The sequence below is a fragment of the Antedon mediterranea genome, chromosome 5 (genome assembly GCF_964355755.1).
Source record: "Antedon mediterranea chromosome 5, ecAntMedi1.1, whole genome shotgun sequence".
Classification (NCBI taxonomy): Eukaryota; Metazoa; Echinodermata; class Crinoidea; order Comatulida; family Antedonidae; genus Antedon; species Antedon mediterranea.
Genome location: NC_092674.1, coordinates 2,605,960 through 2,629,888, shown reverse-complemented (window position 1 = coordinate 2,629,888; position 23,929 = coordinate 2,605,960). Strand labels below are relative to the sequence as shown.

At 37.1% G+C, this 23,929-nt stretch overlaps 2 protein-coding genes and 1 long non-coding RNA gene across 3 annotated transcripts; 2 read left to right on the top strand and 1 right to left on the bottom strand.

Annotated features, from left to right (window-relative positions):
* Positions 1-3,417: 3,417 nt before the first annotated feature.
* On the top strand, positions 3,418-5,067 carry LOC140049015 (uncharacterized). Its single transcript, XR_011845174.1, has 3 exons — positions 3,418-3,545; positions 4,560-4,597; positions 5,008-5,067. It is a non-coding gene; the product is annotated as an uncharacterized lncRNA (long non-coding RNA).
* A 115-nt stretch (positions 5,068-5,182) lies between these two features.
* On the top strand, positions 5,183-11,333 carry LOC140048995 (adhesion G-protein coupled receptor G2-like). The gene is made up of 8 exons (XM_072093804.1): positions 5,183-5,194; positions 6,496-6,820; positions 7,040-7,221; positions 7,621-7,761; positions 8,264-8,382; positions 8,681-8,946; positions 9,624-9,690; positions 10,113-11,333. Exons 1-8 carry the CDS (start codon positions 5,183-5,185, stop codon positions 10,609-10,611), a joined length of 1,611 nt encoding a protein of 536 aa, XP_071949905.1. The 3' UTR covers positions 10,612-11,333.
* A 1,395-nt stretch (positions 11,334-12,728) lies between these two features.
* LOC140048994 (latrophilin-like protein LAT-2) lies at positions 12,729-23,526 on the bottom strand. Its single transcript, XM_072093803.1, has 9 exons — positions 23,437-23,526; positions 23,055-23,173; positions 15,834-15,939; positions 15,251-15,477; positions 14,970-15,036; positions 14,613-14,710; positions 14,063-14,234; positions 13,388-13,474; positions 12,729-13,147 (listed from the first exon to the last, which is right to left on the bottom strand). Exons 1-9 carry the CDS (start codon positions 23,524-23,526, stop codon positions 13,097-13,099), a joined length of 1,017 nt encoding a protein of 338 aa, XP_071949904.1. The 3' UTR covers positions 12,729-13,096.
* Positions 23,527-23,929: the final 403 nt, after the last annotated feature.

The window sequence follows — 23,929 nt, the reverse complement described above, 5'->3', positions numbered from 1 at the left end:
CACAGAATATTGGGAAGTGATCAGAAATATCAGTAATAAGTATTCCACTTTTAAGGGACGTAGTAAAAGAATCGATGTTGCAATAAATGTTATCAATTATTGAAGCACAATTATCGGATATTCTAGTAGGACTTTTTATGATTGGCTGAAATGACTGAGAAAATATTGTGTCTAAGTGTGATTGGATAGTGTTGTCGGTAGATTGTTGGAGTAAGTTTATGTTATAGTCTCCCACAAGGTAAGCTTTCTTTTTTTCTAGATTAATCATTTGCATTACACATGTTAATTCATCATCAAACTTTTGCAAGGAACGTGAGGGTGGTCTATAAACTATACCACAAATAACATTATTTCCTGATTCTAACTCAATCTCAATAAAAATAGTCTCTGCTTCAGTCATACAAGATGACAGATCATTTCTAATAATATATGTTAGTTTGTTGGTAACATAGAACGCTACCCCACCACCTCTCTTATCTTTCCTATCATTGTGAATCAAACTGTAGCCTGGTAACTGGTATAGATTAATATTATCTTTTTCGGTTAACCAGGTTTCACTGAAGGCAATAACGGAGAAGGCATGTACGAGTGAGTCTAAATAGTTTGAGATTAAGTCAAACTTATTAACAACACTACGACAGTTTAGTCCAAATATAGAAAAGTTTGATGATAAATTAGAATGTTCAAGTGAAGAAATTAAGTTATCTTCGTTAAAATATTCTGTGCTCACATTTACATTATCAAAAAGGTCACATTCAAACATTTAAATTAGACAGAAAAGGAAATGACAAATGAATAAAATTGAGCAAGCTGCTTACAGCAGAGAATAGTTAACACATAATAGCCTAAGTTAACAAGTATGTACAATAAATTACAATATATACAATGTAATATGAATTGTTTTATCATGACATACCAACAACAACTAAACGACAGGCAGTGAAACAATAATGATGATCATGGACGCCAATTAAGTATTTGGTTAACTTAAAAGATTTTGATCAATCTAACTCACCGATGTCCAGAATGTATTATTATGGCAAGTTATCGTTACTCACTGGTAAGTCAAACATCGCCGGTAAACAGCTACGTTGAAACGGTCTAGAACATGATGTCTCAATAACGGCGCTCACTTATTAATCACATCAGCCACTTAATGTTGTTATAATTTGTCATTATATATCACTAGTAAAGTACGGATAGTATAACTTAAATACATTTAGTTGTGTTGTGTTTCATTAAAACGATGTGTTTAACGTTTACGAGTTTGATCAACCCAGTAACTCATCGATGAATAACCGGTAAACAACTACGTTGAAACTTACATCGTCAACAGCCACTTAATTGTTGTTGGTATTTCTCATTATGTAACACTATCGTCGCACACCTGCCGTGGGTCACATGAATTAAAGTTTGAATGGACAGAGATATCCAGAACATAACACTAACAGCCAGGTGCGCGACATAAACAAACAAACTTCGTTTATTTACAATTTATAACGGTAGAAATACTACTACAATCACATAATTAGTCTACGTTCTACAAGACAATGATAGACTCTGCGGTAATGTAGGTATGAAATATAATTCATAAACATTAATTAATTGTGTTCAATTGAACATTAATTAATTTGGCTTAATGACTTAATTATAGTTATTTTAGTGGCTTGTATGGCTTACCGTCGATAAACAGTTGTCCATTTCTGAATACGGGCTTACGTTTTTCGGCATATGCCTGCGCCATAATTGTAGATAATTCTCTCTTTTTCTTCATGTCCGCGTCAGGTAAATCTTCAGTAATAAATACGTTTTGTGATTTACTTTTTAATTTTACTTTTCCTAGTTTTAGGACTTGGTTTCTTTGTGGACGGTACAGAAATTTAGCTATTATATGCCTCGGTTTGTTATCTAAACGGCGTTTCCCGGTGCGATGGCAATTTTCAATTTCGATGTCCTCGAGTCCGAGTTCTTCGCGTAGTACTTTTTGCAATAAGTCCTGGGTGTTTTCTGTAGCATTTTCTATAACTCCTCCAAACCTTAGATTAAAACTCCTACTGTATCTTTCTTGTTTTAGGATTGAATTTTCCATGTCCGCCATTTTATCCTGATAAGCCGCCATTTTGTTTTCATACTCCTCCATTTTCTTGATTTCATTTCCAATTTTTTTTATTTCTTCCTTCGTTTTGTTAGTTGAATCATGCGCATATTCCACACTTTTTTCTAGATCTTTGACAGTTGTTTCCAGTTTGGTAAGCCTTTTGTTGTAGTTTTTTTGATTTTCTAGGACTTTATCTAGTTTACCATTAAGTTGTTCTGATAGCCTACCTAGTTGATCGGCGAGCGTTTGAGTTTCCCCCTGTCGGTCGCCGGAGGCTTCGATTGGATCATCTGCTTCTAGACTTTCGGAGGGTCTAGCTTTTCTTGTTAAGTCAATTGATTTAGTATTTGCCCTAGTAGGCCTATTAGTCGCCATCATGCAGTCTTCTTTTAGTTAGTGTATACAACTTTTAAAAATAGTAGAGTTTGTTGGCTATATATTACCTTTAGTCTGAATTTAAGATCTTTTTCCCTGCGTGTAAAAGTTAGGTGTTGTCTCTACTCGCGCATGCTCACAGACTTGTTTTGTCTTCTTTGTACAGTATTGTATATGGCAGAAAATTGAATAAATAAAAAAAAAATAATAATTTCATTCACAGGGTGGGTAAACCAAGAGCCAAACGACCTAGATATGGGCGTGAGTGAACCAGAACAGAACTCTGGAGACTGCGTCAGCATTCGTGGTTACGACGGATGGTTGGATCGTAATTGCAAGGCTCGATCCAATCAATTTATTTGTGAGACAGGTACTCATTAAAATAATAAGCCAGCTCCATTATTGTTACCACAATTGGTGGTACCTGTATATTAATTTTATTTATACATATTTAATTTTTTTAAATAAAATAACCGGTGATAAAATGAATTCAAAATCGTTTTGAAACGATCTTTTATTTTGTATATATTTTAAATTAATATATTTTTTTATGTTGCTTTTTCAGATTTATCAAGTTCACCAACAACTCATGAGACTGTTACCACAGCAACACATGATACCGACCCCACTACCCAGCGGATTTATACTCCAGCTGTGCCTGAATTTAGGCGTACCACAACCGTTAGGCGTACCACAACAGTTAGGCGTACCACAACAGTTAGGCCTACCACAACAGTTAGGCCTACCACAACAGTTAGGCGTACCACAACAGTTAGGCCTACCACAACAGTTAGGCGTACCACAACAGTTAGGCGTACCACAACAGTTAGGCCTACCACAACAGTTAAGCCTACTTCAGATACTACACCACCTAACATAACGTGTCCCAACGATATAGAAACAGAGAACCAGACACCGAATTGGCAAGTACCACAGGTTGATGAAGATGAGTCGGTAAACTGCACACACCAACCAAATAGAAGTTATCCGATTGGTTCTGTAAATAAAGTCACATGCACAGCAGAAGACTCTGCTAATAACAAAGCCGATTGCTCATTTCTTATCGTCATTAGTAAGTTATAGAACACATTTTATTTTGTTTGGCCTTTTATATTCATAAGGTTTGGTTCCCACTAGAACACAACGCTAGAACGTAAAGCGCAACTCGAAGTGAGTTGACCAATGGTCAAATTACATGTGTTGCGCTTTGTCCTTACTTGTGTCCTAGTGGGAACCAAGCTGAAGTCCAACATTTCTCGTACTCTTTTAATGTAAATTTCAAGTTAGTCCAAATGTTTTACATAAGCGTATGAATAAAGAATTTATACACCACTTAATTTTACATTTAGCGTGTGGGTGTGTTTCCCACTGTAAAAATTAAAATGCATGGATAGTACAGAGAGCTAGTGTAATATGATATATTTTAAAAACTAAGTAATAAAGTGCGAATGTTGTTGTTTTCATATTAATTACATTCAAAATATATTTATAAATACATTTTAAATGACGAAAATGTACTGTATAGTCAGGGAAGTGCACCAGTATTTATAGTAAACTGTATTTGATTTGAAACTATTAATTTCATCTTATTACTGTTATGTATATATATATATATATATATATATATATATATATATATATATATATATAGTGGAGGCTTAACAAGTCAGAATAAATTTATTTGCCTTTGGATTTATCGTGAATAAAAATACTGTAAGATGAGGGCGTATCAATTTGATCTCTGGTGCGCGTGCGTACAACTGAGGACTAGTTGTGTTCCAACCGTACCACGCCGAGAATGTTAAAGGGTCGTTATCCGATCGAGTTAAAGAACAATACCATGAAAGCCCCAGTGGTCTAATGGTTAGGGCAACTCCATATCAATCAGACGGTCCGAGTTCGAGTCTCGGTTGGGGCGACTTTTTCTCATTCTCCCAGATTTCCTCATCTTTATCGTTTCAAAAATTAATTAAATAATTTTCAGTGTATCACCGGGCGGTTTGGAATTTATGTCTATGCCTGTTGTGTTTATATATATATGTATATATATATATATATATGTATTATACTCTTGCTTTTCTTGAAGAAACTGAACTTACTGAGGAAATAGCAACACTTACAAAGGTACGTACCTTTTACTTGTTCTAGTCAGTTTTTGGTCAAACTTTATTTGAACTATCCCATGTTTTCAGCAACATATTTCCTCTTTTATCAAGACACCAACGAAATCTAAAAATAAAAAAAGGAAAAAATTTAAACTGAAAACAACTTTTTTTAATATTAGGCCTATTTGTTTAGAACAAATACATTTTGTAGGCTTTACTAGATTAGGAACAAAATATACTTTCTTAGCTCTTTGGTAGTAAGCCTACCTTTATTCTTGTTCTTCATTCTTGTTTAATGGTTTTACGTCACTAAGATTGTAAATTACACAATTTCAAAGAACACAATGGACTTAAAGAAAAAAACATTAGTATTAAATCAAAGTTTCAAAAAAATGTTTAATTATAATTATTATAATAACATTAATTTAGAATGTTACTGAAGAGAATGTTGAAAAGGTTACTGTTGAACTTGAAGAGATAACAGACAATTCTACTTTGAAATCTGCTGATATACTTCAAGTATCCGATGCCTTAGAAGACATTGTTGAACTCAACTCCACTAATGAAAACGTAGGTAAAAATGTTTACAAGCTTAGTTATAATTATGTCGTGGTACGTGAGACCATGCCCGGATTAATTTGGAAGTTTTCTCCCCGGGTATCAAGCGTGCGAGGCTTGGCTCAAATGAATGCAATATCAAGACCAACAGAAAGACAACACGTTGTTGATTGCCGTTACCATACCATTTATTGTGTACGAATGAACGTCACTCAGAAAATAAAGAAAACGAAGAAAAGAAAATCCTGCAAATATACAAACAAGCGTTACATAATTTCAATAACAGTCAGTTTATAACTTCACTTTACCACTGTATTACCACTATACTTAAACACACTGTGTACAAACTGGTTATCATTAAGAATCAATTAAACGTCATTACAAATGATTAATACCTGATTCAACTTGAATGATGTATTTACTAACTAAGAACGAAAGATCGTACAGCAATCAACCATTTCTCTATAAATTGAAGTAAAGATTTGAGAACATTATTTGCTTTATTTAAGTTGTATGCATGCAATTTAGTATAATAAATTAACAGGCAATGATCCGTCTATCATGTAATATAATTCTTTTTACTACTTACAATGGTAACTTCAACAACGGCTTAATAATATATATATATATACACAACACGGCAACAAAAATCACATCTTCCTGTGTTTGCAACAAAAGCTTTTCTGACGCGCAGACAAAAAAACCAGGTAGTTAACCAAAACATCACCTATATGCAAATGCGCCAAACACAATGCTCGCAAAACAACTAGCAGCAAGACACTTATATGCAAATACGCAGAACGCACGCGAACAACAACTGATCCATGACAATTAGACACATTTATAATTATTAAATTCTAAAAATAGATTATAAACTATATTAATTAATAGACGGTTTGTCCACATTTAGGAAAATGTTATCTAAAGCTTTTTCTGCACTATCAAACTTTATGTGACAAAAAAATTTGTATGTGCCCATATATGGACACGTTGACGTCATATAACTACCATATTTGGGCACATCACACTATTTTTGTCAAACTACTTTGATGGTGTAGACAAGGTTATAGGTTTGTTAAAAAGTTTTTTTTTCCCTAAGGAATAATTTAAATGTTCTATTTGTCCGTATACTGCTCTCTACTTAATGTACAGCGCCTTGATCGTCTTCTTTTTTTTTTTTATAGAAAAGCGCTTTATAAATCTATATAGTATAGTATAGTATAGTATACAGTCTATAATACATGTTCTGCTCTAGTCTATTTCAGACCCTGTCGTTAATCACTGGATTGGGCTAACGACCCTCCAGTTTGCTATAATAAACTGTATTGTATCTAATTGTGCTTCAAATATCTTCTTCAGGTCACTAAAGCTGTAATTGACACCATTGATAATGTTGTAGGAGTGTTGGACGAAAATGATATCACCGCTGAAGCAACCGCGTCAATCTTATCATCTCTTGAACACCAAATTGGTACAGCTGCTAAAGATGGTCAAAATCTTACCGAAACTGCTGACACATTTGCTTTAGAAACCAAAAGTTTGAATACACAATCTCTGACGTCAGATGTATTTTTCTTGGTTGCTGCTGATGATACAGCCTCGTCGTGTATTGATAAAAGCTGCCAAACTAAGAATTCAGATTTGTCAATTCGGTTACCTAAGAACATTTTGACTGGACCAAATGGTATTACACGAGTTAAAATATGTTTTTTAAAGAAATGTTGCTTGTTATGCAAATACCAATGCTTTATTTAAGATAAAATAATAATATAATGCAATTCAAAATGTGTGAAAACCCACTTATGCGTGGAAATCATCGTATACCTCATTCATTAATTCTCCCATATTGGCATTGGCAAGTAAGACAGCTATTTCAAGCTATATCCTTCATATTTTTTTTCAGGAACACAGACAAATCTTAGCTTTATTGTATTTTTCAATGATGTACTCTTTCCATCGGAAACGCTTAAAGAAACAAACAGGTCAACTTCTGGAGTTGTTCTGGCAGCAACCATCTACAGTACCCGGCCTTCTCATGAGATAACTTCAGAAACAATGGTTGAGCTTGTCTTCAATGTTCCAGAGGTATCTATTCTTGATTTCATTTTAAACTTCTGAAATTGTTATCTTTAAGGATAAAACTACAAATGTACTTTATTTTGTAATTATAGGCGTAATGCAATATTTTGTGTTTTATGTGGATTGTCCCTCCTTCTAAATCTGATCCTAATCCAAGACATACCATTATGAGAGCATAAATAACCTTGGTATTATAAAACTAAATATACAAAAACACGAACATTTCTATAAAAATGTGTTATTTTAATTTGTGGAGTTTCATTTCAAAATAGAGATATTGTACATTACATTTATATGTTCATAATCAGTTCAGTTTTCTAAATTCCAAACTTTTATCATTTACCAACTAATAAATATATTTCTAATGTAGCTAAGTAACTACTAATGTACCTATTACTTCTTCAGAATCTGACGTCAAGCAATTCGAAGTGCGTATTTTGGAACGAAACCATCCCTGATTGGTCAGAGCTTGGTTGCACAACAAAGAGCAATAAGGATAATGTCACGTGTGAATGTTCTCATCTGACTAGCTTTGCTGTTCTTATGGTAATATTTATTCTCAGTCTCAGAGTAAAAGAGTATTTTTTATAATTCATTCATTCAGTTTTTTGCGTTGTTGGTTTTGTTACTTCTTTTAGCGTAATATCTTGATAATATTATTCTAAAAACAATACAACCGTATCTGAAATCTGAGTGTTTGTTAGACATCACCAAGATTTAAAAAATGTTAAATTTGCCTTTTTTCGCTGATTTCTTTTCCATTTTCACAGTCTTTGGCTTCTTCTACAATCCGCCATCATTTTACTTTTCCTCTGGGTAGTGACTTAGATCCGTAAGAGAGTGGGTGGGGAGAAGTGTTGGTTTAAATCTAGTGACGTAGGTCCACAAATTCCTTCCAATTTGGTAACAAATGCACCGTGTCTTAGTCTGATCTGTCTTCTTTTCCTTCTCCTGATCAGAGAGGGTAAGTTGGATTTATGCCTATACTGACGTCATAAACAAAGGGAAAAAGCGATACATAAGTATTTGTTTCCAATTTTAATTTCAGTTTCGTAAAACAGATGAGGTGGATCTGCCTGGTAGAGCGTTGTCCTGGATATCGTACATCGGTTGCGTGTTGTCTATTTGTTGCTTTATTGTAACAATAATTACATTATTGAGTGTAAAGTAAGTATAACGGTAACATCTACACAACAGAACCTCGAATAGGCCTATGTATTTTTATTTTATTAAATCTTCAGTAACGGTTGTAAAGCTCTGTCTACACTATCAAACTCTATGTGACAACAAAATGTGATGTGCCCATATATAGACATGATGATGTCATATCACTACCATATTTGAGCATGTCACTACCATATTTGGGCACATCATGGGCATGTTTTTTTTTCAAACTTAGATTATTCATGTTATTTCGTGAATCAATTATTCAGAGTTTTGATAAATAACATTATTGTTATCTTAGGGAAATCAGACAACGTATGCCCCAAAAGATAATGATCAACTTATGCATCGCGCTTCTGCTCTTGGACGTAGTGTTTGTCCTTGGTATTGATCGACCAGACACCGGTAGCGGGTCCTGCATAGCCGTGGCAGTCCTACTACACTACTTTCTACTAGTATCAATATCTTGGACTTTCGTGGAAGCCATAAGTATGTACTTTCTAATCATCAAAGTGTTTAACGTTCCAGGACGAAAGGTTTGGTGGACTGCAGGAAGCTTAGCCTGGGGTATGTCGAAGTCTTACAGCAGTTGGTTTGAGAGAATATAATAAAAGCTCTAACAAACCTATATTATTTCTTTTAATCAAACCAATTTTTAAGCTAATATTAACAATCAAACATTAGTTTGTTTCATCCTGAGCGGATGCCATGCATATCTTTTTTTTTATGTTAATAATATGATTAAACAATATATTGTTTGAAGATTTGCATGGCGAAATCAAATGTTGATATAAAGTTTGCGGTACACCACGTATATTAATTCTGAAAATAAGTGTTGAGTTTCTCTCGACGTTTCGATCAATATGCTGTGATCGTCCTCACTGTTAATGTGTAGAAAAGAATGCATGTTACTAGAAAACAATGTTGAACAGTAGAGAAGTATGTTAGTTCACGGATATGGAAATGATTTTAAAATAATAATAATAATAGTTCTATTGTATGGCACTATACAATATTAATTATATTTATTGATTATATTTATTACGTGCGATGTATTTCAATAATTAAAAGAGGATGAAATAAAAGTTGGACGAAACACATAAGACAAAAAATCGATTGGATTGGATTGGAATCGATTCAATAAAATCATAAAGAATAGTAATAATTCATTTATTTTAATGTTTAGTTTTTATAACATTTTAACAATCACAATTACTTACTGTACTGTATATATTATTTTGTAGGCATACCTTTGGTAGTGATTGTTGCGTTGTATTTGTCGTCAAAGAAATTTTATACAAACGAAGATTAGTAAGTATAAAATGATGTCAACTAACAAGTAAACTAAACTGAATTTAATAGTAATTCCAAAAACAATTCAATGTCTAGGCTTCTAATGTCAGAATACGTTTTTTCACCGTGATTCTGCTGCTACCACAGATACTATGTAACTAAGTATGCATCTAGACTTGTATCTAACTGACTTGCGATAGTAAGTTAGATAGTATCTAGCGACAGCTGCAAAATCGGGTGTTACAGTGTAGATGTAATTATAAAGCCACAATATTTAATTAGGGTGTATTTAATTAGACATTTCAATTTCATGCCATGCAACCGACAGTCATTCTGCGCATGCTCATAGAGAGTGGCTTTATAGACAAACTGTAAGTGTACTCTGGATAATTGGAACGATTTTAAAGAACTAATTAGTTTGTTTGTTTTTGTTATTCCAGTTGCTACGTTGACAGTTCGATGGGGGTGTTTTTCAACATATTCGTGATTGCACCTATTGGCGCAATCATCGGTTGCAACTTTGTCATCTTTGTAATGGTGATCAAGAAACTATTCATTCGAGCACCAACCCTCGGTAAGATTGCCACGAAAACCAGGAAAACAAAGAGAAAAAGAGCGGCAAACGCCATAGCCATTTCACTATTGTTGGGCCTCACGTGGATGTTTGGATTTTTATCTTTCAAACACGCAACAAGTACAGTGTTTGTCGTTATTTTCACTGTATTAAACTCTTTCCAGGGAGTTGCTGTCTTTATTCTATTTTGTGTATTACGAAATGAATGTAGACAGGTATGGCGATCCTGGTTTAATGCAGTTAGAAATTGCATTCTACCGGCGGAGCGCCATACAAAGCGACTGGTGTCTGACACACGAAAGGGGTCCGACACAAATGATATTTCACTTTCGGCTATGCAATCTACTAGTAAAACCGTTATTTAATACTTTTTAAGGTGCTATTTTTTAGCGAATTTATATTTATTCAAATTACATTGTATGAGAAGTAAGCTAGGCCTACTAATAATCTAACTAGTTATATTTTTTTTTAAACGTTCAGTTGAGCTTTTGGTACCAACTTAACGACGCAAGAGCAATTTGACAAATCAGAAGCGATGGATTACTACTGAAAACTCGCTTGCTATTTGTCAATATGCTTGCGTTGCGTTTTAGCGTTGCTTTTTCCCGGGAATCAGTTTTACGCGCGCGTACAAGTCGCTGCGTTATGATAATATTTTTGTTATAGAGTTCAGTGGAAAAAGCCTCGTAAAGATTAAGGTCACAATTTATCCATCTATCACGTAGAAAAATGAAGTTTAGCTTTTAAAATAACATTGAATTCTTATTCTCTATTCTTAAATAGTAGTTACATTATCTTGCTAGCCTAACATTTTGTAGCATGCAGCAGCTTTGTATTTTAACATTTTCGGTAGGAAAAAGCATACATTTTTTTTCTTCTAGTGAAAATTCAGTGAAAATGTTGTTTCACACTATAGCAATATTCACGCGTTGTTCGTACTGCGCGTACATTATTAAATTTGGTACATTAATAGTGCGCGTACATTAATAGTGCACGTACATTAATAGTGTGCATACATAGTAGTTTGAATCCAAGGGTAATGAATACCAGGGGCGGATTGCTATAAGCGGTCTATAACCGGTCTTAAGCCCGGCGCACACTAGAGCTTTCGGCTGAGCCAACTGGCACCAAAGATTATATAGCGCCGCTACGCGGCGCAAGATAGGTAACTGTTGCCAAGCTCCTATCTTATAACACTACGCGCCCAGTAAATCCATGGACGCCATTCGGGCGGACAGGTTATTATTGTGATTTAAATGTAAATGGTTTAAATTTTGCGGTCCGCCTCGAAGTATCTGTGGTTAACCATCTCTATGATTGCTTCATGGAAAAGGGAAGAAATTATGTAAACAAATAAAAAATAAAAGTTTCTTTGGGATCTGGACACTTTCCGATTAATTCTGTGTGTTTACATTGATATGTTTGGTTAGACAACTTCGTTCTTTAACCGAAACATCGTGGATATTGCCTTGACAACGACTTTATTCCGGTTCAAACTTGTCCGCCGGAATGGCGTCCATGGATTACAAAGGTCTCACCCAGTTACCTATCTTGCGCCGCGTAGCGGCGCTATACAATCTTTGCTGGCACGAGTAACACTTGGCTCACTAAAAAATTTGCCGCAAACTGTGATCGCGTTCTATCGGACGCACACTAAACGCCTACAGTACGCGATTTTCTGATTGGATAATTACTTACTACGCTATACGGCACGCGCTGAAATATCATAATAAATCAGAAAATGTCATGCGCAGTGGAATTTTTTAGTGAGCAGGAAGCTCACGTTCGGCGCACACTTGAGGAAAATGGCACGCGTGCCAAAAAATATTAAACACGATAGATATTTTCCTCAGCGCGGCACGCGTGGCCAATTCCTCACGAAATCCCCGGCGCACACTGTGAGGCAAGTGTTACTCGTGGCAGTTGGCTCAGCCAGAAGCTCTAGTGTGCGCCGGGCTTTAGCGCTTAGCCGGCTATAATTCGTGACGTAGCAAGTAGTCTTATATTATAGACCATTGCTATACCGCGGTCTAAAGCCCGGCGCACACTAGAGCTTTCGGCTGAGCCAACTGGCACGAGTAACACTTGCCTCACAGTGTGCGCCGGGGATTTCGTGAGGAATCGGCCACGCGTGCCGCTGAGGAAAATATCTATCGTGTTTAATATTTTTTGGCACGCGTGCCATTTTCCTCAAGTGTGCGCCGAACGTGAGCTTCCTGCTCACTAAAAAATTCCACTGCGCATGACATTTTCTGATTTATTATGATATTTCAGCGCGTGCCGTATAGCATAGTAAGTAATTATCCAATCAGAAAATCGCGTACTGGAGGCGTTTAGTGTGCGTCCGATAGAACGCGATCATAGTTTGCGGCAAATTTTTTAGTGAGCCAAGTGTTACTCGTGCCAGTTGGCTCAGCCGAAAGCTCTAGTGTGCGCCGGGCTTTACCTGTAAACGGTCTTTAAAATTAAAGCCTACTCGAAGGAGTCTTAAAACAGTCTTAAACCTCTCTTTTTGTTGCTTTTACGTATTATTTATCGTCAAAGACAACCAATTGAACGAGTTTTAAGTGTTAAATCAAATAATAACGATGATTTTATTCTTATATAGGCCTAGAATGGATTTTCTCGCGTAGAAATGTACGTACTGTTATGATTGTGAATTGAACAAGCGTGACGAACATTACCTTATTTGGTATTCTACGCGCAAAGTACGCCCTCAATTTGTTACTTTACGCGGTCTTATCTAAGACTGGTTTATAGCAATGGTCTATCAGGAGTGGCTTTAATAAGACCGTCTATCTGATAAAGCCGGCTTTAATCGGGGAGTTAAGACCATCAGTTAAGACTGTTTTATAGCAATCCACCCGATTTTGTCCTCGTTGTAGAAAAGCTTGACGTCGTCTGTAAAATAAATAACTCGTTAATAATAAAGGCATTTTGAAACACGTAAAGAGTTTGTTCTTTATAAAACCATGTCTATGATAAAACGAATACTACATAAAATGCAAGTATTTAGGAAAATGTTATTATATTAATACGTTAAAGCTTGGTTCCCACTAGGACGTAACGCAACGACGTAAGCGCGACGCAATCAATGAATGTTCTCCATTCCAATATAATAAACTAACAAGATTAACTCACTTGGATTGTTTGTGGTTCCGATTGCATGGGGTCAACACGTCTGAAAAGGCGCTTTAGCCATTTATGTTTCTTCAATTCATCTTTTACCTGAAACGAATTGGTATTAAAAATGCGTAACTGAAGTAATCAATGTTTTTCGTAAAGAGTAGTGACCGTGTTAACCTTTATTATATATATGCCTACCCGGACTAAAGGGAAACACCTTTACAATTTGAAAATTCTCCTATCTCACCAAACAATATACGTAGGCCTCTTACTTGCACACCCCTCCTGAAAAATAGTTCTTACAATTTTTTTGAATATGCCATTTTAATGTAACATAATCGTTATCCGCTTTGACCAAAAATTGGATAACAAAAAAGTGTATTTACCTAAAAAAATGTAATTTAAAGCAAAATAATAATCAAATAAGCTGCCAGCCAATGGATTTTGGTTGAATGTAACCATTTATTTTGTCATTATAAGTCAAAACATCATTTTTTCCCGGGTTTTTTTTTCTACGGAACTTAAAACTACAAAATAACATGTTCAAAGTCTGATTTAATTAATCTTTATTTTTCATGTTTTTGGGGGACAATACATCTTTAAGTGAACCGTTATAGTATTATTATTATTAATTCATTTTTGAGAAATATCTAACTTAAGTGCACATTGGTAAGTACGTGAAAACAATACCTGCGGACTGAACACTATGCAGACGAGGAATATAGCCAATCCTTGGCTTCCATTCAGAACAGCAAAAATATAAGAAAACAGCATTGTTCCACCAGTGAAGGCAATTACTATACCAAATAACCACGTGACACCAAGCAGCGGCACAAGTATCAGTGCGCCCTTTATAGCTTTTCTGTCAAACAAATTTTAATTTAAAAATAAATATATTTATTCATTTGATTTATTAAGTTATTAGAAAAATCATTACAAAAAAACACATACAAAGTGATAACATAATGACTGACATTACAAATAAATAGCACTTATAAAAGATTTTCCAGGATAGCCGGCCCAAAATGCTCTATTAATATTAGCTTATTTTCATTGGGATCTTTTGGAAATAACTCTGTTATCTTGTGTTTGTTACTCGTATTAGATGATCATACATTAACACTGTATCCAAGTAGCCTACCAGGACCGGTGGAAAATAGTAACATTTACATAAACCATGGATAGATGATTAGACGTAGGCCTACGTCATAGTGACGTCATAGCAATGTAATATACATACCTAGTCATCGCTATCTCCTCCTTCTGGTTCTTGTTACAGTGTCCCTTAGAACGTGTGTAAATCGTTTTGGCTACTTTTAAAATAAGAACCAAATTAGCCTGAAAGTAAATGAACATTCGAACACTGTATCAGATCGGGTTAAATAATAAAAATAAATAAATAAAGAAACGCAAATCGTAAATAGGTCTATAAGTTTTACGAATATACTATTAATTAAATTTATTTGATCAAATCGTATGAATGATTGATATTTCAATGAAATGAATACAATTAGTGATCAACGTCACAAAAGAGAAACTTTTTAGAGTTTTGAATGTAAATACTCTCATTCCATTGCAAATACTGTCATGTTTTTACCGAGCATATAAAATACACAGGTCCTATGAACGTCCACACAAATCCATTTGATGTCGATAACCAACAACTATAAACAAATAAACAATTTTACAATCTATTATTTCTAACATTTCTCATTTTTATGATCTTCCTCAGAAGAAGGATCATTAAAAGAACCAAGTGTTACATTGTCTTATTTACAAGGATAAGGCAGTGGCATAGTGGCCTCAGTGAGGGCTGCGGATGTCCCGCTGGGATTAGGTCTATGGAGGGGCGGTGGGGGGGGGGGTCAATCAACCTACCTTCTATCTGTGCCAAACCCATCAACGTTACAAGCAAGAGCAACTCCAACAATCACCAAAGGTATTCCATAACAGAATAGAATATAACGCGATATGCGTTGATAATGTACAGACGTTTTATGAATATCATATATCTTGTAATGGAGGTAAACGGCTTCAGCAAACATCCACGTAAATGCCGCAAGGTAAAGATAGAGAAGTAACGCGGCAACTCCAGTGCACACGCTCTGTGGGCAAGAAAAACGCGTTAGATACATGAAAAACAATATAAAATAACAAAATAACAAAATGATGGTTGATATTAAGAATAACAAAATATGGTTTTATTGGTAAAATTAGTCAAACCAATTTTTTGTCTTATGAATGTTTTTTGCAACAATTTTCATTGAGGAAAAAGACAAGTAAATTCAATTAAATTCATAATTATCATTAATAAATATTTTATGATTTATTTAGAAAATATATGTATTACATGTGGAAAATCAATAAACAACAATTTTTCAGCAATATAATTACTATGTTACATATTGTCATCATTAATAATGTAGTCGTCTGCCAAGTGGAGAATATAGCTGTTTCTTACTTGATTTGATGTTTTGTCGAAACCAATCAGAAACACTATTTGCGAGAGTGCTAAAGTAAGCATTAGATGTTTGTGGATGCTGGTACGAATGCAGTTACGGAGGCCTCTGAAATTAAACGAAACACGAGTTGAACAGATCTTTAGTTTTCACTTTTATTTCATATAGATTGAAATGTGACGAAATGCGACACCATCGTTGGTAGCTAACTATAAGTCAAAGTTCTAGACGGGGATTCGACTTAATCGTTAAAAGAAACTAAAAATATTGGCACATATGGCGCTCCATACTTATATCAAATCACGTAAAATGCATTAAAAACAAACTTTCTCAAACTTGGCAAATGTAGACAGAGGGCGTGCTTTTTAATATTTTGGTCCATATTGAAGATACAGATAACTCAAGATTTTAATAAGCTTTTGTGACGTAGAGTATCATGAAGATAACTTGAACATTTTTAGACTTAAATAGCAAACAACAAAGCAAGTAATGACAAAAAGAAACAAAATGTTAAGATTGTAAACAATCTTTTTATGGTGATCTTTAATTAGAAAATTACGTTTACAGTAATTAAACTTGTTCCGGGCGTTCGGGATCCATTATACTTAAAATAATACCAACACTGGTTTGTCATGTCGGAGGCTGGATTTATTTGATTGTCCAGACCTACTTTGCTGAGGGAGGGATATTTTATTTTAACGTTACGCCTAGTATGATTTACAGTTTCTTCTGCGGATGTTTATTTGACTAGTGAGATAGTAATTAGGCTAGCGCGTTCCTCTCACTGAGCGGGAGATTGAGACCCTGCCTTGAGAGAGACAAGACGTGTCTGGCAGAGATAGATGAGAACCTTGATTATTTACTATTTTATGAGCGTGTAACTTGATGTAATTCGAGCATTGATAAGAACAAAGACGACTGTGTACCAGAGTGGAGTTGACTCTTGATTGTTTGGCTACTTGTATGAGGGCATTGCAGGGGTGTTTGTACTTTTATCTTTTCGTTCTGCTACATCTGTATCAGTTTGAAGTTGTGTTCCAATAAACGTCTAAACAACGTATCCAGTCTTTGGTCTATTCCTTTGACGTGTTTGTTCGACTCACGACCAATTTTGGTGGCAGCGGTGGGATGCAACTGGAACAGATCTGAATTCGACGAGATTAGTGTGACGAGTCAAGTTGGTGCAGACGAACGGATTTGGCTGATTGACCCCTGGATGCCAATTTAGAGATATTTTTCATGAATGCTTTGTTTTTTTTATTGCATATACTTACTTGTTTTACCGTGTATTTACATTGTGCATAGATTCTTATTCCCATTTTGTAATATAGCAATATGGCAGAGATGGGCGATATGATACAAGCGTTAACAACGGCACTCCAAGGCCTAACCACACAGCGAAGTCCACCACCAGTTAAGCTATCTAAGTTTAAGGGTTGTGCAAGAGAGATTGGAGAGTTCTCCTTGAAAGAATGGATAGATGACTTCAATAGTTATGCGACCCACTACAATCTAACTGGAGAAGCCAAAGCCAACTCGCTGTTAGCCCATCTAGGTGGAGCGGCGAAAGATGAGATACTATGTTATGGTGATGATGTTAAGAAGGATAGTACGAAAATCATAGAGAAGCTGGAAGCACTATTCGCACCGATTAATACTGTTCAGTCACTTAGCAGTAATTTCCATAGTCGATCACAGATGGATGGAGAATCATTGGCCGACTACAGTAGGATACTGATGAGAATCTACCAGAGAATGATCAAGGCAGCGACGTCTGATGTTGAAAAAGTGGCATTGGAAAGCTTAAAGGACAATGCCTTGAAGGAGAGATTTGCAAGAGGGGCGAAAGAACCGTGGGTCCAAAGGGAATTGCGCAGAATTGAGATGGCATATAAAGATAAGTCATTCCAAGAGATGAGAGAGGAGACGCTAGAATTCTTTAGGAATATTGAGAGTCAGAAAAGGAGAGTGCAAGTTCATGAGGTTGTCAATGACGCGAAGCAGAGCGAGATGGAGGCATTGAAAGCCGAACTGAAGGCTGTGAACGCGCTGTTAAATCGCCAGGCTGAGAATGATGTAGTTACCAGTGGGCCACAACGCAAACCTTTAACCTGCTATAAGTGCCTAGAGAAGAGTCATCGTAAGGAAAACTGCACTGGTTAATATAAATGCCTTCATTGCAAACAGACCGGACACTTTAGGAAAGATTGCCCACAATTGAGTACAGCCACCGCAGACGCACAAAAACCAGACGATGTGGAAATTGAAATGGGCCATATCGCCAGCGCAGAAGAACACGAGAGCGAGCTCGTAGCAAACAGTCCTTCTGCTACCATAACCCTTGCAGGCATTGAGTTGGGATGTATACTGGATACCGGGGCTATGACGTCATTGATTCCAGCTTCAGTATATGAGACTAAACTAAAACCAAGACTTGGCAATTTGGCACCTGAAGTGACATATCTACAGATAACTGGCGTCAATGGAGAACCTGTAGACATTCAAGGCTATGTGGAGCTTCCGATGAAATATGGTGAGAACGAGCTGAGCGCGAGTTTCTTAGTGTCCAAAGACGGTTCGAGTAAGAGGAGTCAAGATCATCCTATCCTACTTGGCTGTAATATCCTGAGGAAATTGTCTGTTCTTAATGTTCCGCAAAAGGACACTTCGCCTGGAGGTTTGTCAGAAATTTGATGTTAGAGAAGAGGGACAACAAGGTTGAGACACCTGTGCCGTGTGATGTAGCCGAACTGAGATTGTCTGAAGATGTTACCATCCCAGCATGCGGTGTCAGAAGGATCTGTTGTCAAGTTAGCAATCTTAAGGGTAATGTGTTGGCGAGTCCAGTTCAGGGAAACCAGAGTGTAGAATTGGTAGAAGGTTGCGGGGCGATCAAGAATGGGCTTCTTGGGGTAATGTTGGCCAATTCTGAAAACCAACCCATCAAGTTGAGGAAGGATGTTGTGGTAGGAGAAGCGTCAGCAGTCAATGAGAAGCAGGAAGCTGAGCTAGTGCAGGTAGCTGATGGTTTAGAGGTCCGAGTTGGAGAAGTATTAGTAACACCTGGTTGTGGTGTATCCGGAGTTCTGAAGAGTGAAGGACTTATTCAAGAGTGTGAAGAGATAGCTCCTGGGTTGAATTTGAGCCATTTGGGGGAAGAGGAAAAGACTAAAGTCATGCAGTGCATGCATCAAGAAACATCCGAGCACATTTTCGACTGGTTCATTTGATGTTGGTAAATGTAACCTTGTTCCACATTCTATTATCCTAACATCAGAGAAGATTATTCGAGAACCATTTCGGCGAATACACCCGCACAAAGTTCCAGAAATCAAAAGGATGATTCAAGAGATGGTAGACCAAAAATGATTCGACCGTCGAAAAGTGCTTACGCTAGCCCTGTGGTGATAGTGACAAAGAAAGATGGGTCCCTACGGCTGTGTATTGACTATCGGAAGCTGAATGCCATGACTGTCAAGGACTCCTTCCCACTACCGCGTATAGACGAGGTGTTGGACATTCTAGGGGGAGCTAAGTATTTCACCACGCTCGACTTAGCCCATGGGTACTATCAGGTCACAATGGATGAATCGTCGATAGACCAGACAGCCTTCAGAGTTCCTTGGGGTCTTTACGAATACCTGAGGATGCCGCAAGGACTCAGCAATGCAGCAAACACTTTCCAACGAATAATGGTGTTCATCTTTGCAGATATGAACTTGGTAGAGTTATAGTACTATACCTAGATGACATTCTCATATTCTCTTCGACGCTCGAAGAACACCTAGTTCGTCTAGAAAAAGTTCTAGTTAGGTTGTCCAAATATGGACTGAAGTTGAAAGGGAAGAAATGTGATGTGCTGAAGCAGAAGGTTGAGTACCTAGGACATGTGGTGGATGATCGGGGCGTGCAAGTGTCAGAAGAGAAAGTTGAGCGGATCAAAGACTGGCCCACCCCGACAAACGGACGAGAAGTCAGCTCATTCCTTGGCCTGGCCTCCTACTATCGACGCTTCATTCATAATTTTTCTCGCATCGCTGCTCCGCTGCATGCCCTGGTTGCTAAGACAAGAAGCACTGCATCATCGAAAGCAGGGAACTTTTATTGGAAGGAAGGAGAGCAGCAAGCGTTTGATAGGTTAAAGGTCATGCTTAGTTCTACGCCTGTATTGGCATACCCAGATTTCCAGAAGAAATTTATACTAGAAGTAGATGCCTCGTTCAAAGGATTAGGCGCATGTTTGATGCAATCGGATGAAACAGGCAAGCCTCACCCAGTCGCTTATGCTAGTCGAGGGTTGCGAGGTGCTGAGAAGAACTACAGTGATTTGTCAAGCTTTAAAGTAGAATTGTTGGCGCTGAAGTGGGCTGTAACGGAGAAGTTTAGTGCTTATCTGCTGGGCAACCATTGTATTGTATACACCGATCACAACCCGTTGGTGCACCTTGAGACTGCAAGACTTGGAGCTACGGAACATCGATGGGTCGCCCAATTGGCCAACTTCGACTTGGACGTTAAATACAAGCCTGGACGGGACAATAAGTGTGCGGATGCTCTGAGTAGAACAGTCCCAGTCGCAAAAGATGTCATGAATGTTGTCATAGGGCGTCTACCTAAAGAAGACCTGAAATTTAGAGTCGAGGTGAGAGCTGTCACCATTAATAATCAACATCCGACAGTTTTCCCGTCTTATTGCAAGCAGCAGCTTCAACGATTACAATTACAGTCTCCTGTACTTAATGAAGTAATCGAGCTCAAGAGCAAGGGCAACAAAGTGCACAATGCAGAGTCTAAGGCTGTAAGGAGTTGGACCAGAGAGTGGGACAACTTAAAGGTCGAAGATGGGGTTTTGTACAGAGTCAGGAAAGACAAAATCCATGGACAAATAATGCAGTACGCTGTACCTGAACAGATGCGGGCAGAAATACTTGACATGGTACATGAGCGTTGGGGACACCAGGGAGTTACACGAACGTTAGCATTACTTTACTATAGATGTTATTGGCCAGGAGCCAAGACTGATGTCAAAGGCCACATCAAGAGATGTTTCCGGTGTGCTGTGAGTAAATCACAAACCCCTAAAATCAGACCGCCACTACGTCATCTTCTCGCTTTCAGACCTTTAGAACTAGTAGCTATCGACTTCCTAAAACTTGACAGAGGAATGGGAGGATTCGAAGATGTCTTAGTGATGACGGATGCCTATTCTAAGTTTGCTGCTACTGCCGCTTGCAAGGACCAGTCCGCAAAAGGGGTAGCACGAGCTCTGAGAGATCATCGGTTTGCTTGCTATGGGGTGCCGGATCGAATTCATTCAGACCAAGGGAAGAACTTCGAGAGCCACATAATAGAAGAGTTGTGCAAGCTGTACAAAATAACGAAATCTAGAACTTCAGGTTACCATCCAGCTGGGAATGGGCAAACTGAAAGGTTTAATAAGACTTTGTGCGGCTTATTGAGAGCTATGAAACCAGCAGAGCGAAGACGATGGCCCGAGATGCTAGGACATGTAGTATTCATCTATAATACCACGCCGCATATACGGTGACCGGCGTTACGCCCCACCTTTTGATGATGGGAAGAGAACCCAAATTGCCTATTGACCATTTCCTAGATAATACGAGTTCAACTTGGGATGAAGACTACATAGAGCAACAATCGAAAATGATGCAAAGAGCAGCAGAAGTGGTGAGTTCTAGGCTGAGAGCAGCTGCGGATAGGGAAGAAAGACGCCACCCACCAACAAATTGTGAGCAGTTCAAAAAAGGTGAGCGGGTTCTACTTCACAGAGAACACTTTGATGGTCGACATAAACTGGTTGATAAAATATTACGAAACGTCATACATTGTAACTGGTATAAATCAAGAAGGTGATGTTTACCAACTTAGACCAAGCAACGGAGGTGCTACTAAATGGGTTAATAGAAGAAGAATAATTAGAGACCCGAGAGACTTAGTAGTTGAAGTACCCATAGAACAAGAGATCGAAGTTGAACAGCATGATTCCTCTGATGGTTCATCTGATGATGAAGAGCCTGATGAAGAAGATCAAATTTGGTTACAATTTAGAAATTTGGAATTACCGCAACCAGTCCGGAGGTCCGAAAGACAACGTAAAGGTCAACATAGCAACATCAACAATCTTCCAAGATCTATTCAATGTTAGTTTTTGTTATTCTATTCGCTTTCGGGACGTAAGCGGAGAAAGCTGGGGAAGATGTCGGAGGCTGGATTTATTTGATTGTCCAGACCTACTTTGCTGAGGGAGGGATATTTTATTTTAACGTTACGCCTAGTATGATTTACAGTTTCTTCTGCGGATGTTTATTTGACTAGTGAGATAGTAATTAGGCTAGCGCGTTCCTCTCACTGAGCGGGAGATTGAGACCCTGCCTTGAGAGAGACAAGACGTGTCTGGCAGAGACAGATGAGAACCTTGATTATTTACTATTTTATGAGCGTGTAACTTGATGTAATTCGAGCATTGATAAGAACAAAGACGACTGTGTACCAGAGTGGAGTTGACTCTTGATTGTTTGGCTACTTGTATGAGGGCATTGCAGGGGTGTTTGTACTTTTATCTTTTCGTTCTGCTACATCTGTATCAGTTTGAAGTTGTGTTCCAATAAACGTCTAAACAACGTATCCAGTCTTTGGTCTATTCCTTTGACGTGTTTGTTCGACTCACGACAGTCATAAATATGTTTAATTATATAACAACAAAATGCCAATATGTAACTTTAGATGGTCTTTATTATATTGAACTTAGATCGATTTTAATAAATCTGTACACGTGGATAACTATAATAGCTCAACTATGAAGATCTGGAACGTGCTCCTTTCAAAATCAATTCCTTTTGTTTACTTAAGTGGGTGCATGAACCAAGTATACAAGCTCCTTTCAATCGAGAATTTATGAATTTACAGGTTTATGAACTATAGGATTTGTTGATTATAGAAATAAGTACACTCTGTTGCTTGCGAAGGAGAGGGCACCGGGTATAGGTACGTTTATATGGTGTGGTCGATCCGTACCTTGTGCGACGCAATGCAAGTCTGTGCACGTACGTCATTTTACAACCAATCACAAGTGACGGATTATCCGAACTGTGATCCGAACTTACTTGCGTTTGCGCCATAATTGGTAAACAAGCTTAAAAGTCTAAGACTACGGTAATAATGTTTAGGCAAATAGGTAATGGATTGGTTTGATGGCTTCTTACCTTAGATAGCAGAGTATAATCAATCCCACAATGAGAGCGACTGTAGATATGGTAAGAAGCAGCTGTTCCAGAACAATTAAAATATCACCACCCAAGCTGGATGATGTCGGTGAAAATAACTGTTTATAAATATAAAAAGATATTGAACAATAATTTGTTGATTTTTTTTGGAAAATCATTCTATACTCCTGCCTTGCATTTCGAATGTTAGATTAAAAAGTCATATATCGCCTAAAACTCTTCCCATATATAAAATAAACTTATCAATGGGAGTATGGAGATAATAAAAACCATTGGACAGATATCGTATCTGCGCGCGCGTCTCAATGATTCAAACGCGCGCGTGCATCAGGGCATATTGATATACAATTTGCAAACAAACCTTATTGTCACCATCAACTTGAAATAGAATGCTGAATGTTGTATTGTGGGTACAAACACATGTCGTCTGCGTTTCCGAAAAAGTGATCATCATACATCCTTCATCAGACCATATCCTGATGGATAAAACATCGAGAATTAGGGACTCTTTATTTTGATTGGTCTATACAATCTAACGAAATGATGACGCGAAAGAAAAAGTTGTACTTACATTGAAGAAACATCCCAAAATATACAGAACCGTCTATAATTAGTAACCTAAAAGAAGTATAAATCACTGAGAATAAGTTGATGAGAAGTTGATAAAAATTTGATGGGAAATAAGTTGATATAAGAGAGTTGATGAGAATAAGTGGAAGAGAATAAGTTGATATAAGAAAGTTAATGAGAATAAGTTGATATAAGAAAGTTGATAAGAATAAATGGATAAGAATAAGTTGATATAAGAAAACTGATGAGAATAAGCTGATAAGAAAGTTGATGAGAATAAGTTG